Source organism: Sinocyclocheilus anshuiensis, unplaced genomic scaffold (assembly GCF_001515605.1).
Source record: "Sinocyclocheilus anshuiensis isolate Anshui unplaced genomic scaffold, SAMN03320099.WGS_v1.1 scaffold1272, whole genome shotgun sequence".
NCBI classification, from domain to species: domain Eukaryota; kingdom Metazoa; phylum Chordata; class Actinopteri; order Cypriniformes; family Cyprinidae; genus Sinocyclocheilus; species Sinocyclocheilus anshuiensis.
This window is the reverse complement of record NW_015547713.1, coordinates 525,164-544,250: the sequence shown is the minus strand read 5'-3', so window position 1 is coordinate 544,250 and position 19,087 is coordinate 525,164. Positions and strand designations below refer to the sequence as shown.

The following is a 19,087-nucleotide window of genomic DNA, read 5'->3' as shown; positions in this document are numbered from 1 at the left end:
TTTTTTTTTTTTTTAATAAGAAAAATGTAGATAGAAAAGAAAAAGAATAGGGAACGCTAGTGTTAGATGGTCTTTGAATAAAAATAAAACAAGTCAAAAGAATAGAGAATGCTAGTGTCAGAAGCTCTCTCTTTTTAAAGAAGTAGTAAGAACAGAAATAGAATAGAGAGTGCAAGTGTTAAAAGAGTGTCAAGTTTTTTTTTTTCTTCTTAAAATTAGAACAGTGTGCTAGAATTAGAGGGTCAAATGAAGATGGAAGAGATGTGTTTTTAGCTGTTTGTAGAAGATGGCTAATGCTGCGTTCAAGTCCTCCTGGGACGTTCGTACTTACGAGTTGACAAGTCGTAATTACGACGTTTAATAAATTACAAGAAAATACAACAGGGTCTGCATTTTTTTACTTGGATTTCAGCTGCGTAACAAGAACATGACCAGTTTAAGTTTATAGGACAACTAAACTACCAATTTAAACAAAAATTTACCGTCAACTGCAGACGTTGCATCCATCGATTCCGCCATGTTTCTCATTGACACGCCCCCAACTCGGAAACTCAGGGCTTAAAATAAAATTTCGAGTTTCCAACTCGTAATAACGATTTTGTGGTGGCGTTCACGTGCGTTCAACTTGTAAATACGATCTATCCGACATGACTTGAACGCACCATAAGGACTCATCTGATTGGATTGAGTTGGGCAGGTCATTCCACCAGGAGGGAACAGTTCATGTAAAAGTCTGTGAAACTGATTTTGTGCCTCTTTGGGATGGCACTATAATGCACAGTTCACTTGCAGAATGCAAGCTTCTAGAGGGCACATAACTGAAGTAGTGAATTAGTAAAGGGGTGCAGAGCCAGTGGTGGTTTTGAAGGCAAACATCAATGCCTTGAATTTTATGCAAGCAGCTATAGCCAGTGCAAATTGATGAACAGGGGTGTGATCAGGGTTGGGCAAAGATACATCAAAATGTATTTTAAAATAAAAAAACAAATTCCTTCATTTTAAGTGTATCAAAATAAACTACAAAATACAGCAGCCACACCAAGTATCAAAATAACCCACTGTATTTTTGTATTTTAAAAATAAAAAATACTTTTACAAGGGAGCATGAAATTTCTTCACAAACCTTCCATCAATTGGCCTATTTGATCTATCTCTTCACCAATACACTGATGTTTGTGAACAAGTGAACAATGTTTGATAGCAACAGCTTTTCTCTGCCTGAGTCATGCAATGAATCTGACGTATGCAACCAGTTAACAGATCAAATATTCACATATCCCTGTGATTTCCCAGATGAAGGTTAGTTTTAAAGTAACCAACAGTTTAATGTTTAACAGTTTGCGAATGACTCATAATTGTATCCTAATTTAGTTACTTGGTGTTTGGTAAGGAAGGGCCTACTTTGCATCAGCAGCACTGACTCAATGACAAACAAGTCATTCATAAGAAGACAACTGATGGCACCTGTATTCATTGCAACTAGTTTCTAACTACTTAATCATTTGATCGTTAGTCATAAATATAATAATATATTATGTGTCAGGCAGTCATTCATGCAATGGTATGTAAAATCATGATCCTATTTAAACAGCTACTTCAATTAGGGTACAATATTCAGAAATCAAATACTTATTTATCAATCACTGGACACCTATTTGGAAGCTGAAAACAAACATTTTAGCATTACAACACTTATTAAATGATCAATATGTTTTGATTTTAAATGTAGCCAGAAACGTAATCAGAAAGTAGCAACAGAAATCGTCAATGAGTATTACCCCAACTCCAACCACTGAATCTATTGAGAGCCATAGAAGTATAAAGGACATACACATATACACTTATAATAAGTGCAATTGCACCAAGCCCATCACATTCTATTACTCATTCATCCAGGCTTCCTTTTGAACTAGTATTTTGTATTTCAAATACATATTTTAAATACATGTATCTGAAATATTGCCCATCCCTGGGTGTGATACGCGCTCTTTTTGGCTCGTTAAAGACTAAACTTGCAGCCACATTCTAGATTAGTTGTAGAGGTTTGATGGAATTGGCTGGAAGACCTGCTAAGAGAGCATTGCAATAGTTCAGTCTGGATAAAACAAGAGCTTCACAAAACATTACAAAAGGTCTTGTACTCTGGATGCGTGCATCATTAAACTAATAAAATAGACTCGTGATTATATAATAACAAGATTATATTTATAATTAAGGGAAGAAATGAATTAAGGTGATGATTGTACCTGATGCTGACACTACAGTGACCATTTTTAACAGTTTCCTTGATCTGGCTTTCCATTTTTTTTTATTTACTTTAAAAATTCTTCAAAAGTCAAGGTACACATGATTATGGAATTTATTTTGTAAAATGAGAAATTCGCTTCATGTGAAGTTAATACAGATCTTATTTTACTCATAAATCGAAAACCAAGTTCCTTAGGGAACCCATGGTTTGAAAATGCTAACTGTTTTTCAGGTTTTAGGGCTACAAACTGAACTGCTGTATTTGATGAAGGTCAAAATAAACGAGGAGAAGCGTTGTTAAAAATAATATAGTACCATAATAAAAGTGATTCCTAGATTTCTCATAGGAGCTCCCTCTGAGCTAGCCGAAAAACAGCAGGTAATTTGCTACATAATTTTACCAAGGTTATGTGAGTCATAACCAGATATAGTCATTTCATTCAGATGGTATTGAAATTGCAAAGTGTGTTTTTGAAGTGAAAAATGTACTTAACCTCCACATAGAAAATGAGCCCTGTCCGAAAATTGTTCAAGACCAGAAATTGGCATTCATTAGTGATAATTTCTTAGATGTATAATACATTGGTAGTGTTCTTCCAAAGAAAGGAAATGTGGCTAGTTAATTTGACTTTATTTTCAAAAAAATAAAATAAAATAAAATAGAAACCATTTGAGTAAAAATGAGGAGAAGGTGAAGCTCACAGTATTTGAGGTTTCAATTGTTCACCCTTTGATGTCGTTCCCTGAGCTTGTTTTGTAAAAGAATGTCATGAACAACTATGCGATATTAACTTACCTGTTCATGATAGCTTCTTTATGGATTATGTTTCCCTCATTTAAATAAAAAAAGATTAGTTTACAAATTATACATCACTGCAGTAGTTCTTGTCATTTTTTATCAATGCGCCAGAGAGAGTTAGGGCACATGTGAAGATTTTCAGTAAATAATGACTTAAATTTAAGCCTGTTCCTCACTAAAAGCCTTTACATGACAGAAGTTTTGGAAGAGCACTACAGTGTAATGAATCAGTTTTCTTATGGTAGTTTTGTAGAGCTTTTGCATCTGTTTTGAAGCTTGAAACTGTGAGAGACCAACATTGGACCCTTTTCACAGGCTGTGATGGTGTTTCCATAGTTATTAACATTGTAAATAGCAAAGTTTTTATGTATATTCCTTTTTTTCATTTTTTTTTATAGATGTACATATATAAATCATATATAATCAATTCAAAAGTAAGTTTACCTAACTAATCATCGTTTTGATTTCCATAAAGAAAGTTATGCGGATTTGGAACAGACTTATCAGAATTGATTTCTGGTACGATTTCACTTAACCTAATGCAGTTAACCTTAGGCAGAATAATCAAAATATTACTTTTTTTTTTTAAAGAATAAAAGTGTTGTCAATATCTGTAAATCAATGAAAATATTAAAATGACATAATTATGTAGCATATTGGTGCTTGCAGTATGCTGACAACACATATACTGAACACCACTACATAACACCACAATAACAGTAACGCTAATTTCCCAGTTACATCAATTAGTAACTACACTTGAATGTAACAAATGTGACAGATTTCCTCTCATATTCTCTACATTATCTCAGTCTGAGTTCCAGGTTTAATGTGAGCCTTTGCTAGCCGTGTAAACTCTCCGTGGAACCAAAGACAGAGGGCAGCCAAATGACACTCTCCTGTTACTGTCACATCTTTACACCTGAGACAACAGCCTCGAGTGAGATCTGTCAATCACATCGTCACAATGAGCCTGAGAGGGTGCCTAGAGCTGACTGCTCATTGTCATGGCAACACTCTAAGGTGAGGACCTTAAGGACTCTCATTTGCGTCAGAGAGACTCAGCAGACGGCAGAGCTCTTGCACAGCACACAATAGTTTCTGAACAGGCAACAAATAAAGGAACATCTTTGTAAAGCTGTAATTATGAGAGTATTTCCTCAAAATAGTTTCCCAAAAAAAGTACTATATCTGAAACAAAAACAATCCAGCCTTTGCTGAATTGATCGTCATGTTTAATTCCCAATAAATGAACATTTAAACCGCCATTAACATTCAAACAGTATGTTATTGGTAGAACCCATTTTAAACGGCTTACTGAATGTTTTCTCTGCATTCCAAGCTGATATAATAGAAAGTATGAGAACATAAAAATTGTACACACCAAGTGCGGTCATTTTTTGTTCACTCCATGTTGTGTTGGCTGTCGTGTCAATGGCATGACATTTTTTGTCATATCTATTAATTTATTAAAAAACATGCAAAAATGCACTTCATACATTTAATACACCATGTTTTTAATTGTTGCATGTTGAATTGAATGTGTTACAATTTATTTATTTTTTGCTGGCATGAAAAAAATAGGGCGATACAACTGTCTCACGAGGGAGAAAAAACTTCAATAAAAGAATTAAGATCTTGAGAAAAATTGTTATCTTTATTATTATTATTATTATTTATTATATATTATTAATATAGACTTATAATAAGTCCACCAAATCAAAGTAATGTGATGGGCCCAACATGAATGAATCTTCATTTAATAATAGATAAGTTGACAGTCAGGACAAGTTGTGTTGATATCTCTATGTAATTGTGGCAAAAACCAGTCTAAACGAGCCACGACAGACTGCTGATGTTAAAGGTCTCCATAATAAAGCATGTCAGACAGAAACACCAATGAAAAATATATATAGTCATCTCAAACCAATTAAAAACCAATATTTTTCCAAGGACATGGATATAAATCCTGCTCTTTTGTGAAATAAGATTTCTACACTGTCTTCTGAAACATTTTGAGGGTGGCGTGACCCTGACCACCACAGTCTTTCCTCCAGACGAGGGTTAATAGGATAACCAAGTCTTAAATAAATCACCAGCAACAGGGAAAGAAGAGACAGCATAGATAACTGCCTTCTCACTGAACACTCACTCTTCTGAAACCAGCTTCAGTGGTGGTTTTAAAACTGATCACACTGTTAGTCAGTTATATAAAATGTGTACACAGTATATACATGCATTATCAAATCTGCCTCATATACACTGGTGTTCAAAAGTTTGGGACTGGTAAGAATTGTAATGTTTTGAAAGAAATCTTTTATGCTCTGTAAAGCTTCATTTATACGATAAAAACAGTACTAACAGTGGCATTGTGAAATATTACTACAATTTAAAATAACTATTTATCTATGGCAGAAATCGAAGTTCCAGTGGCAGGGACAAGAAACAGAAAGGCAAGTGTTCCTCATTCACTACTAAGAGTCTCACTATTGTAAGGCTCTGTAGATATTTGCATTGCACATTAGCAGTTAACACTATTGGTCATGACATTTTCAGAGATTGTCTAGTTCCAACTAGACTGTTGCATTCTCTGAAAAAGTGAGTCATGCATTCCCTTGCAAAACTTGATGGCAACAATGCTAGGGATGTTGTTACCAGGGCATTGCTATGCAGTTGCTATAGATTTCTATATGGTTGCTAGAGTGTTTTGGGTTGTTGAAAGTGGTTGTTGCAAAACAAAACAAAACAAAAACACAGACATTTCATTACTTTTATGCTCCAGAGAAGAAAGAAAGACTGGTTTGGAACGACATGAGGGTGAGTAAAAGATTATTTATTTTTTTATTATTATTATTATTTTTTTTTAGGGTGAATTATCCCATTTAGGGCTTGTTTCCTTAGTATGACCAATATTAATTAGCCTTAGTAATCAACACCAAAAAACAAGTGATGATTATTGAGTCGCTGAACTCGCAGTGGATTACATTTGTTTCTGAAGGGAATGCGCCCCCGTTCTACATAAATGCGTCTATGCTCGAGCGAATCATTCATGATCCAGCCTCATCTACAGAAGAAGTGAGTATAATGTTTTGTAATAAATCTTTGCAAATCGCCTTTCCTAATAATGTGCTAATTAGCAAGTTTCACAATGAATGCGGCTAAAGTAAACAGTCTCTCTGAGAGCAGCTCGGAAGAGAGGGGCGGGGTCAGCAGAGCTCATTAACATTTAAAGGAAAATGCTACAAAAACGGCTTGATCTGAAAAGAGCTGTTTTTGACAGGGTAAAAAAAATTTAATACTACCATTGAGAAATTTTGACGAAACTATGTTACAGACTTTTCATTAAGACCCTAAAGAATCATATCAACTTGTGGAAAATGGGCATCCTATGACCCCTTTAATAAACTGTGAAAATAATAGAGCAGAAAGGTACCATGCCCTGGGTAATACTATCACATGGTTTTTGAGGTAAGTCAACAAAAATGGTGTAATAAAAATATCACTTTTATCACTAAGAAATATGAAGATGCACAGCTATAGTTTTGCTGTGTGAGGCATGGATGATGGTTTTATCTATGCTCAAGGGGAAGAATGCTTTATGTGCTCACTTGTCAACAGAAACATTTATAAAACAGGTTAGAAAGCAGCTTACTTTCATCTGGAGAACTGCATCCTTGTTCTCTTTCCCTTTTGTGTTTGTCTCATTCTCGTTCTTTCTCTTCATCTCTATTTACACTTAGTTTAATCACTCCCATGGTTATGATTAATTAAAATCATTTTTCTATTAAATTGGATGCAGGCCAGAGGTAACACATGACAGAGACTTCTGCTACTTCTCACAGTTTTCTGAGATACCCTCTTACATGGTCCAGCAATAATGGCTTGATCCACTCATCTCTTGCCTAATGATGAGAGAGCTTGTAGTTTTATATTTCATCCTTTTTATTTTACCCTGACCTTGTAAGACAACTACGATCGAGTTGCACTTATTTATAAATTGCAAAACCATGGACTTGAAAGGAGCTGAAATGTTCATGGTCTTTGGGAAATTCAACTGATAAAAAAAGCAATTATTTTGAAATATTTAACGGACAGGATTTAATTATTATGGTAGGGAATTAATTTTTTGAAGTAGCACAGTACTGTGCAGTCATACTGATGAAACAATGAAGCTAAAGTTCTTAAGGAGATTATTCTTTCACTTATTTGTTAAATGCAGAGATGAAATGAACAATTTTAAAGGGGGTGATTCTTTTCTATACCCACTATATGTTTTATCCATCTTTCAGATTTCAGGCATGAAGTACAAATTACATCAGCTTGCTTTGAACTCATTAACCCAAACACACAATGGCATGATGTTTTTATCCTCCTATTCTTAAAGGAATCATTAGAAAGGTGTATATAGTTTTCAATGAGGTTAAAAGAACTATACACACAGGTATTTGGAACAGATTGGGATTGTCTGGATGTGGCCATTACATTTACGTTTTTAAATATTATATCAGCTCATCAAAGATATAAAATATCTGTGCATTCAGCATTTATGCCAAACAAGCCTTATGTTTCAAATCTGTTCGGTGAACTCTCTTCCTAAGTTTAAAAAGAAGCAGTCAAAGTACTTTGAAGTGAAATTGGAAGCAGAACACAGGCAGGAGTCTCTGGCCCACATTAGGCAAATGTAAATGAGACCTGTGGGAATATAAACTGGATGAAAGGGAGATTTAATGTTTTGCTAATATCATTTATTTTTCTCCCTCGGCATGCTCCTAATCTCCAAATGTGTGATCAGTATGAGGCTTATAGGAAGTGACAAGATCAGCTCACGAACAGATGAACTCTGTTCCTCTAAACTCTTCTTCAGCCTCTTTTCATTTGATTTCAGGAACTGATATCTGCTGAATGTCTTTAATGGATTATTTTAAAGTTTGCAGCTGTGTTCGAACATAGAAAAAACATTTCAAAAGTGCAAACTCACAAAATGTGATTTGAGCATTGATTTATGAAAAATAAATAAGCTGTCAGATACGTGTGATTCTTCCTATGATTGAGGTTTTCGACTAGTCTTGAAATACTTCATACATCGTAGATGAGCACATTTATTCCAGAGAAAATTCCAAATTCAGCAAGTAATAAGTAGAACAATCAATGTTCCAAAGATGCAGTCATACATTTCCAAAAATAATGACTTTTTAATTATGCATGAACTAGTGGTTGTGAGTGATGACAACTTAGTAAAAACACTGAAATTCAGTTTATTTAACAAAAAGGCCACATACACACTACAAAGTTTTGGGAGTAATGACCGCATATAAAAATGGCTGAATTGTATAAATCAGTAGTTGTCAACCAGAGGACTGGGCTAGACACAAAGGGGTCTCAGCAAACTTCCAAAGGGGGCCTCAAGATGACTTAAAAAAAAAAAAAAAACATTTTTATATATATAAACTCTTCTTCAATTTTTTTTAAACAGAAGAAGCAGCAGGGTTCCCACTAACTAGATAAACCTAGATATATAAGGTAGCCTGATTTTTTTTTTCAGAGAACTGGAAAAGTCATGTCAATTAATAAAATTAATAATTGCAAGGGCATTTTAAATGAATATGCTCCAGTTATGCCAAGCTCTGAATTAAAGAGGAAACAAATATCAAGTCGAAATGAGATTGTAAACCAGGTAGAAGATCGGGTATTGAAATCAGGTATTAAAACATATATATTTTTTTAAATCTTTATTCTTATCCAGAAAATCACAAACTGCAGAAGTCATAGGGCCTTCTAATATTGTTGCTGACAACAGGGGAGCTTGGAGTCAAAAAAAAAAGTTTAGGACAACTGTTTAACTGCAGTGTATGCACAGTATGTGTCCTATAAGACAAAGTCGACAGCCTAGAATCATGTATGACAACCCTACATATGACACCACAAATTCTGACTCAGCAATTTCGTGCATAACTGAGGCCCTGTAGGAGCCGAGCAGGAGTTAAGGAGTTTCACTCCACACCACAGTTTCATAGTCCTCAGCATCTATTCTAGTATAGTAGCCTTCATTAAAGATTTAGCTTGTACACCACAATTCTCTTGTTTTTGGCATTTCAAGGACACTGCACAAGAAAAATAGTTTGGAAGCTTCATTAACTTAACTTCATATCTAACTTACAGCTGCAGTTACCCTTCCTGAATGCACCAGAGGAAGACTTGACATACAAAGCTTAATTTCTTCCATGTAAATTCTGGTTTTGTCCAATGCAGCTGTGACCACAAAACAAATAAGCGACAGATTTTGTTGATGGTTTGGTGTCTAATTGTGCGACAGCCACCCACTATATGAAATATCATTAGACCAAAATTCCACTTCTCATAACTGTACATTAAATATTAAATATCTTCTAATTGGCTGTAACTGTGTGCCGTCGACAGCACATTAGCATTTAGCATAGTAAGACAAATTGCTTGTTGTTGAAATCTAATTGTATCGTGTCAGGTTAGGACATAGTGTAAGTCTCTTCACAGTGATGGGCCTCTGCATGAGTCCTGCTTTGCAAATGACCATCTGGAGTGTCTTCTCTCAGACACTATGAGCATCACTTAATCACAGTTCAAGGATTGTCAACCCTGATTAGGGAAATCGACTCAAAAATACATGCAAAATACACTACCTCTTTTCATTTTAGCTGTCTTGCATAGTTCGCATGACTTTCTAAACATCACAACAAAACAGACTTAATGAACAAAACGACAAAAATGAATCAGGATGATTCAATGCAAAGCAAAGGATTTCCATAAACATTTTGTGTCTTCTGAGAATTCAGTAATTGTTTGTTTTTTTTTTACAATATAAGATAATCTCTTCATGTGAGAGTTAAAGATCTCTGTTAAGTCGTAGTTTCTTCTCTTGTATATACTGGAGGAGGGCCTTGGCTCTTTGCTCAACATGCCAGATGATAGATTTGAGTTCGGACGCCTCTCCTCTGCTCACCCAGAATTCCCGATCCACAGACAGGGAGCGAAGGAGCATCCTCTCCAGACATCCTGATTGCAGCACTGAAACGGCCCACTCTGGAAACCTATCAATCAACGAATACACTGTTACACTAACTGTTTTGTATGTTGATCAGTCTTATTTCCTTGAAAACAGAATCCTTATTCTGACATTTGTATTCGTAAACATAACTTGTCTGCTTCTAATTCAGTTGGCACTTGTATCCAAATGGACTTGGGTCAGCAAGTCTGTTATTCAAAGGCACAATGTTAAGAAGTCCCAGTTCAAACTTACAGTAGTTAACAGTACACATTTTTAACCACTAGGCCAGTATAAGATAGTATAAATAGTCTAGATAAATCTTCACAAATATTAATACTTACTCATCAATACCTTCAAGCAGTCTGAAGTTGAGGTTGTCTTGTGGTTGATGAGGTCTTCCTGCATTGTCAATAAAAACCAGTCTGGAAGGTTCTGTCTTCCGAACCTATAAATTGAGGTTAATATACAGATTATTTTGAGTACATTCATGCTTATTTATATTATGTACAGTGGCCCTAAAGTATTTGGAAACTTTTAGACATTTAAAGGGTTAGTTCACCCAAAAATAAAAATTCTGTCAAAAGTTACTGTAGCCTAACCCATAAGACTTTTGTTTAGTTTTTTAAACTAATTAATGAAGATATTTTTTTAATGAAGCCTGAGCCATTTCTGTCCCTCTATTATAAGTCCACACAACCAAAACTTTGATGGCTCAAAAAGTCCCTAAAGAACATTGTAAAAGTAATCCATGTGAATCCATGTAATCCATGTAAAAGTAATCCATATGAATCCATATAACCCTTCTAAAGAGACAATCTGTTTTAATTTATTCACATATACGCATTGATCAATGCACATACACAGTGCTCATCATGCAGTATGTGGTAAACGGAAGCTCAGCTACTTGCCTGACACATAAGAACAAATCCCTTTGGTTCTTGCAGAAGCTCAAACATGCTGGTGTGATACGCGAGAACAAACCTCATTGGTTCTTTGGGTCAAGCAAGCACATTTGAGCTTCTACTCATATGTGATGAGTGTTAATCAATATTTAAAAAAAAAAGAAAAAAAAAGTGACGTGACGTGGCCAAGTATGGTGACCCATACTCGGAATTAGTGCTCTGCATTTAACCCATCCAAAGTGCACACACACAGCAGTGAAGACACACACCGTGAACACACACCCGGAGCAGTGGGCAGCCATTTTTGCTGCGGCGCCTGGGGAGCAGTTGGGGGTTCGATGCCTTGCTTTTTTTATGTGATTAAAAATTTATGTGATTAAAATCCTAAATTATATCTGTCCATCATATAAATTTACAATGTCTTTATGAACTTTTTGAAGCGTCAACGTTCTGGTTCCGTGGATGTTCAATAGAGGGACAATAATCTCTCATGATTCATTAAAAATATATATTTGTGTTTTGAAGATAAACAAAAGCCTTATGGATTTGGAACAAAGTGAGGATATGACAGAAGATTCATTTCTGGGTGAACTAACCCTTTAAGACACACTTCAAAAATGTTAGAATTGCATTTCATTAGATACAAAATGATCTGATACCGAATGGTAGACCACTTTTCAGATTTTGTTGAATTATATTTCACATAATTATGCCAAAAGTATATTAAATGTGTACTAAAATCAGAAGTCATGACTATAGTAAAACTAAAACATCTCGCTTGCCATCGAAAATTCAGACTGGAATGTAATATATATACCGGCCACTTAGTAGCCAATTTCTTTGTTCTCTCTGCCCACTTTTTTGAGAGCTCCCTTGTTGTTTCTTTGCAGTTTGGATTTTTAGAAGCCAATAATTCTACTGGAGTTGACATCTTTGAAATTTGAGTTATCAATTTGTTCAACACAATTAATTATTTATTTTTTATTTTTTTCTCAGTGTCCATGCATGTTTAATATCAGGGTTAGGGTTAACAAAAGAGACAGAAAAACTTACAGAGCCCACTGCAGTCAGTATAATTCATACAAGCTAAGCAACAGGGAGATATTTCTAAAATTGTGGAATGATTTTGTGAGCAAGCAATTTTAAAACAGATGACTTTTGCAGACTGGGTCCAAAAACCTAAACCACAGCTACACTGGAGCTCAGAACCAATCTAAAGGCTCCCATGGAAACTGATTGGCTTGACTTGTTTTAGCTGCCTCACTTTATTTAGCTGGGTTTCTAACTCACAGTTTGAGAGTGAGCTCAAACTTCACGTAGATCTCGAGAGCTGTTGGAAAGTTATTGCTTTTGATACTGGAAAGCCGTATTAAGGGGGAAAAATTTTCTACACTCTCCTGGTAGAAAACGAATACTTTCCAACTATGTGACCTTTTCACTGTGAAGTTTCACTGATGCCATAGTGTCATTATGTATGCATGTTTACTCTCTTCAAAGTCAAATGGTGTACTGATCATTTTAAGGATACTTGCGAAAGCTCAAGTATAGAAAAATATTTATGAATTAATAAAAAAATATATATGCTATAATTTAACTGACGCTAATACCTAAATAAGTAAATAAAAACATCTACATAACAGAGCTAAGAGCACTGCAAGGTCAGATTTAAACATTTTAAATAAAAAAAGGGGGTTCTCCAATATCATATTTATCATTCTGGGAGCAGGTTTCATCTGCTCAAAATTTTATTATTCACTGCATTCCACTGTATATTGCTGTAATGGATATTCAAGCAACCATGTAAAAATACAAAGAATTACACTGGATCTTGTGCCCTTGATGTTTTTTTTTTTTTTTTTTTCCCATTTCAGTTATATAAAATATGGGACCCTTTTCTCTACAACTGGGAGGTACTGTGAGATGGTCTATGAGGGTTGAACTAGAATGAGGATGTTCTGTATTGATATGTTATTATCGGAAGATCTGACAAATATCACCAATATTTCCTTTACCAGGATGTGCACCAGATTTAAGTCCTTTGGGTTTCCACATTTGACATGCAGCAGGTTTTCTACACAGAGTTCTGATGGGTCTGGTCTGAAACCACAGCAAGACCGGTCTAGTCTGTCATTCACCTGGAGAAAACAACAAATGAATCACACGTTTAACAAATAAAAAAATGAAAAACTGAATTCATATATGTCAATAGACATTCACAAATAGGCTTTAAAACCACTTACAGTATAAACCTGGGTAAAGTCATGTTTCACATTATTTTGAATGGGGGTTAGTTTGAACAGCTTGTCTTTTGTTCACATTTCATGATTTAAGTTCAGGTCTAGTCATGTTTTTTATGGCAGGTCTTCTATCTTGGTTTCAGTTATGTATTTCCTGTTTCAAGTCATGTGACCTCCTATTCCCGCTTGTTGCTCATGTCATGTTTTCATTGGTTCATTGTCTTGCTGTCTCATTTTTTTTTTTTTTTTTTTTTTTTACCATTTCAGTTATATAAAATATGGGACCCTTTTCTCTACAACTGGGAGGTACTGTGAGATGGTCTATGAGGGTTGAACTAGAATGAGGATGTTCTGTATTGATATGTTATTATCGGAAGATCTGACAAATATCACCAATATTTCCTTTACCAGGATGTGCACCAGATTTAAGTCCTTTGGGTTTCCACATTTGACATGCAGCAGGTTTTCTACACAGAGTTCTGATGGGTCTGGTCTGAAACCACAGCAAGACCGGTCTAGTCTGTCATTCACCTGGAGAAAACAACAAATGAATCACACGTTTAACAAATAAAAAAATGAAAAACTGAATTCATATATGTCAATAGACATTCACAAATAGGCTTTAAAACCACTTACAGTATAAACCTGGGTAAAGTCATGTTTCACATTATTTTGAACGGGGGTTAGTTTGAACAGCTTGTCTTTTGTTCACATTTCATGATTTAAGTTCAGGTCTAGTCATGTTTTTTATGGCAGGTCTTCTATCTTGGTTTCAGTTATGTATTTCCTGTTTCAAGTCATGTGACCTCCTATTCCCGCTTGTTGCTCATGTCATGTTTTCATTGGTTCATTGTCTTGCTGTCTCATTATTAATTCTGCTCCCTCATTGGTTCATGTTCATTTTGTTTAGCAGTTCCGTTTTGTCATTGGTTGTTTACATCATGTGATTACCATAGAGTCTTGTTTATAAGCCCTCATGTTTGTTACAGTAGGTGAGTTCGACTTGAAGCACGGCTATAAGCGGCGATCAACGAGAGTAGCCGCTTGCAGTCGGGGGCGGAGTTGAAAACGGAGCCGTCAAGCCGGACATTTCTGCTCCCGTTAGTGACGCTCACGCGGTGTTTGCATACTCTATCACAGATGAAGTGAATTAAATGCAATATTTGTCAAATACACAGACGTTTCAGAAACGTTTTCATGAGCAACAGAAACACTTTTTATATACCACTTAATACAGCGCCATCTGTTCAAGAATAAAGTTCAACGTAAATATATACTATTTAAATACTAATAAAGTGGGGGTATATATGCTTTCATGATAAACGTGACTCAATATAACATTGCGACTACAGTAAAAAAGCTTTTACTGTTCTAAAAAACAGATTTATGAGCAGTATTGGATTTGAAGATATTAGAAACATACGTCATTGTTGTCATGTGGTGAATTTGGCCAATCTGAAACAGCTGTGTCGTCATCAGCGCTCCTGCAGTCGCTCTGAAAAAGCAGCGCCAGCTGAGTCAGCCGGCTGCTCTCGAAACGCTATCGCTGTACTTTGATGCCACACGTGACAGTGACGTGGCGTTGGCGCCGGTTCAAGTTGGACTAAATTTCTAACCGGCATGCACTGCTTCAAGTCAGCCGCCGATCGTTCTGCGCAGTGCTGCATGAAGTCGAACGCACCTTTTGTCATGTATTGAAGTATATTTAGATGTTCCATGTCATTGTTTATTTTCTAGTCAAGCCCATAGTCCATGCTGATGTTGTGTTTCATGTGTAGAATTAAGTTTATGTTTTTGGATCTTCACCTTTGTAAATAAACTGCAATTGGGTTCTCTATGCCATCATCCTTGCATGTTTCATGCCAGCAATATTACATAGTGGTTATATATTTACATATCATACAAAACATGGCTAATCATTGTTATCAACTGCATAAATATGTAAATAAGAATACGAATGCAGTGTACAGTGTAAAATATTGCACAACCTGAGTACTCAGGGTTACTTACTAATCTTACTGTATGAACAGTTTTCAAACTAATTTTTCCTTTATCAAGGCAAGCAAATAAACTTGCAAGGCAGAGAGATTCCAGTGGCAATACTGTGGTTTAACTTTTCTCATAACATTTAACAACATTACTCCTCTTTGGTTCCTGTATGTGCTGGGACCAGACTGTGGGTGAGAAGTTAAGGTGAGATGTGACCCTGTGGTACAGTACGTGCTTTACCAGCTCATTCCCAGTTAGAACACCCTCCCTCCCTCTCAAACTCAATAGGTCATACTGACACACCACTGCTATATTTCACACTGTAAAGTGAACCACGTCTGATTTTAGAACAACTGAGATCGACTGAAGATGGATGTGATGGGTAATAAAGGCAATTAAATAAGTTTTTCCCTTGCACTTTAGAGGATTAAAAGGTTTAAAGTTCAAATAAAATGATGAACATTTTGTCATCATTTACTTTTTTAATTCTATGGTGCTTGTCTTATTTTTGTTAAACCTGACATGATGCAAGGGCAAAAGAGATTTGAGAACTAGTGTAGAGAGGAAGATTCAATATCAAAAACAGCTTATATTTGGGTCTGTTCATCACACAAAACTAGCTTCAGAAGACTCACATTTTTAACCACATACTCTATGGTAATACTTTATTTTTCGATACCACATACTTAAATAAATAAATAAACAATTTATTTATTTTGGACCTTTAAAGTGTAAATTAGTTTTTGTATGGAAAAGAGCACCTTAACATTCTGCTAAACATCTGTTGTGTTTCATGGGATATATAAATGCCTTAAAAATAGCTAGACAAGATGTTTATGCCACTTGTCTACATGCTGATATTATACTAAAAATACTAATATTTTTAACATCAGCTCAGTGTCTGTGACAGCTGCTGTCAGTTGGCAGTATCAGAAGCAAACAGTCGTCAACACACATTGTGTTCTTGCCGCACATCATACTCAAATCTGTGCTGTCTTTCCTCACACAGCCAGCACTGTGATAACCTTAGGGCTCGCTTACGTAATGTTCTAGCCCAGTGCTGCTAGTCAACCATGGTGAATGCCACAGAGCATTTCTGTTGAAGACATTTCCATGTCACAGCCCCTGAATATTCTGATTGATGTGACCTTTTGTTCAGAAACTAATGCAATCCTCTTTGCCACTGGTTTGAGTTATGTTGGGTTTATGCAGTGCCTTTATACTTACTGGTATACAGTCATTTTTAGCACATTTTTAACAAAAACATAGTAATTACAAATTATATTTTGAATATTCAGAATAATAATTTGAGTAAAAAAAATTTATGAATGCATGAATTTCCGAATTTGCTTTAATGACAGCAGTACTTGACCTGCCGTTGACACAATTTGTGTAAAACTTGGCAATATAATTTGGCAATTTTTAAATGTAATATTGTCACGATCTCCTACTGGAGTGCCAATGCGCTCCTTTAGAGGATACTCCATCATTTACCTGTACCATTGTTTCACGGACTACATCTCCCATAACACCCCATGCCAGGAACTAATTGCATGCACAGCTGTTTCCACTTAGAAGGACTATTTTAGTTTCACACATTCCTACTGACATGGTGAAGTATTGTTTAACTGTTGCGGACTCTACCAAGCGTTTTTCATTTGCCATTGCCTTGTTTCATGTTTTGTACTTTGAACTGCTCACTTGGATTTCGATCATTGCCTGTTCATCTGGATTATTCTTTTGCTCTCTGCCTTGGATTACATTGTTTGCTGGATTTTGACCTTGCCTGCTTTGACCATGCTGCTGTGTAATAAAGCTCACCTTTGGTTCTGTCACGTGATTCCCTTTACAAATAGAAACAAGGAAATTTACAGTTAAACCCCGTAGAGAGACCAATATGCTCAGTGAAGCTCAAAGATGATTAGTGCAGACCAGGAGTCAAATTTGAAGTTCAACCCATTGACCGTTTACTGAAGACAGAGTTCTCCACACTACCAAGGGCAATAGAAAACGATTAAGTGCAACCTCAAACTAACTTAGAATACAGAAACACTAGTACTTATAGTCATATGGATGATCAGTTGATATCATTTACAAGTTCTGATTTAAATCTTGGATTTTCAGTGTGCTCTCAAGACCATACTGTTTGGTATTTAGACTTTTAATGAGTTCTGTCACGAAAATAAAGTAACAAAAAAAAAATTGCATATTTTAATTCAGTTCCCTACGGTGGTCCAGTCGTCCACAACACAACGAAATCGCCGCAGCACAACGAAATTAGCACAACACAACGGAAACAAGCCATAACACAACAAAATCGCTGCAGCACAACGGAAATGCTCCCGCTCCCTTTCGCCACTATAGAGGATGCATTCAAACTAAGGACTATACCAGAGGTAACGGTCTAATGAAATTCAAATTTTGGGCATTTTAGTACCGTTTTTTTAAACCATTAACCAAGTCATTTATATGGCTATGCAAATTTAAAGTGTCATTTAAAAATCGTGGTGCAGTAAAAGCTCTTTAAAATTAGTAATATTTTTAGACCCATAACTCTAGTACGAAGCCCAAATTTTAGCTTTAAAGCATCAATTACGTGGCTGCGAGAAACAGTGTTATGAAATGAATTCAGCAGTAATAATATGTGCAAGTTCAAGAGTCCATAAACTCATCGGTATGGTATTGGTATAGTAAATTGTTCAAAATTAAGGTTTTGTTAGTCCATTACCACTATATAAAGCTTGCATGTTAGTTATAGAAGGCAGCGGCTATTTGCAGTGTAAGTAGCAAATATTAGATGCTGTTTACACTAATTGACAATAGAACGTATTTTATTGATATACTGTTTACACTAAGTGAAAATAGCAATAAATTCTATTTACACTATGTATTTTCTTTGCAATAAGTGTAAATCGTGATTAGATAGCCTATTATTTATAGGCTATAGTCTATATAGTGGCAGATGTTTGCACCTCAGTTTTGTTGTACATTAACAGGATGCAATAGTAATGTAGAGTGTAAATGATTATATTTATAAAAATATTAAATGGATGCCGCTATTGGGACAATAAAGCCCTCCATACACCTATACCCCTAACCCTGATATACTTTAGAATTAAACACTCGTTATGCACATTATTTCCACTTATCAAATATTTTCTACATTGAAAGTAAATGCCTTTCTGATCTGATATGTGATGGGAAAAAGGAGAAGAGCGAGTCTGGCAAAAAGCGGACTTTAACGCTGGTTGATCACGTCAAAATACTACTTTTATGTGCCTTACTCACTATGCTACTGCTCTGTTACCCGGGGCACGTCATTTTTAATTTTGTGTGGCCCAACCAGACATTGGTGAGTGTAATTTGTGTAAATACCCTGTTGAAAAAACCAGCATATGCTGGTTTTTTCAACAGGGTAGCCTATATGTCAAAAATGCTGTTGCACTTAATGTAAACACTCCATTATTGAAATGGCACCATGATATGGTGTGATATATATTGTACTACTGTCCCATAGAAACTTCAAGGGTTCGTGAAAATATATTGGATTTAAAAATTTGGATTTCGTTAGATCATTAGACCCTGCATTAAATCCCTCGGCTCATTCAACTATAACAGTGCTTAAAAAGAAGCAGCGCCATATTTATTAAAGAGGAGCTCAGGCTTTAAAAAGTAGCAAATGTATATGTTTGTGTGCATAGGACCATTTCCGTTGTGTTGTGCTAATTTCGTTGTGTTGTGGCTTGCTTCCATTGTGTTGCGACTTTTTTTCCATTGTGTTGTGGCTTGTTTTCGTTGTGTTGTGCTAATTTTGTTGTGTTGTGGCTTGTTTCCATTGTGCTGAGGTGATTTCGTTGTGTTGTGGCTTGTTTCCGGTGTGTTGTGGCGATTT

At 35.6% G+C, this 19,087-nt stretch overlaps 1 protein-coding gene across 1 annotated transcript in view; it reads right to left on the bottom strand.

Annotated features, from left to right (window-relative positions):
* Positions 1–9,901: 9,901 nt before the first annotated feature.
* LOC107704082 (protein FAM198A-like) overlaps positions 9,902–19,087 on the bottom strand; it is a 19,166-nt gene continuing 9,980 nt past the window's right edge. The window contains exons 4-6 of the mRNA XM_016506926.1: positions 13,615–13,737; positions 10,409–10,512; positions 9,902–10,110 (exon numbers count right to left, since the gene is read on the bottom strand). Coding sequence (XP_016362412.1) covers positions 9,906–10,110; positions 10,409–10,512; positions 13,615–13,737 — 432 coding nt within the window. The 3' untranslated portion in view covers positions 9,902–9,905. The remainder of the gene's footprint in view (positions 10,111–10,408; positions 10,513–13,614; positions 13,738–19,087) is intronic.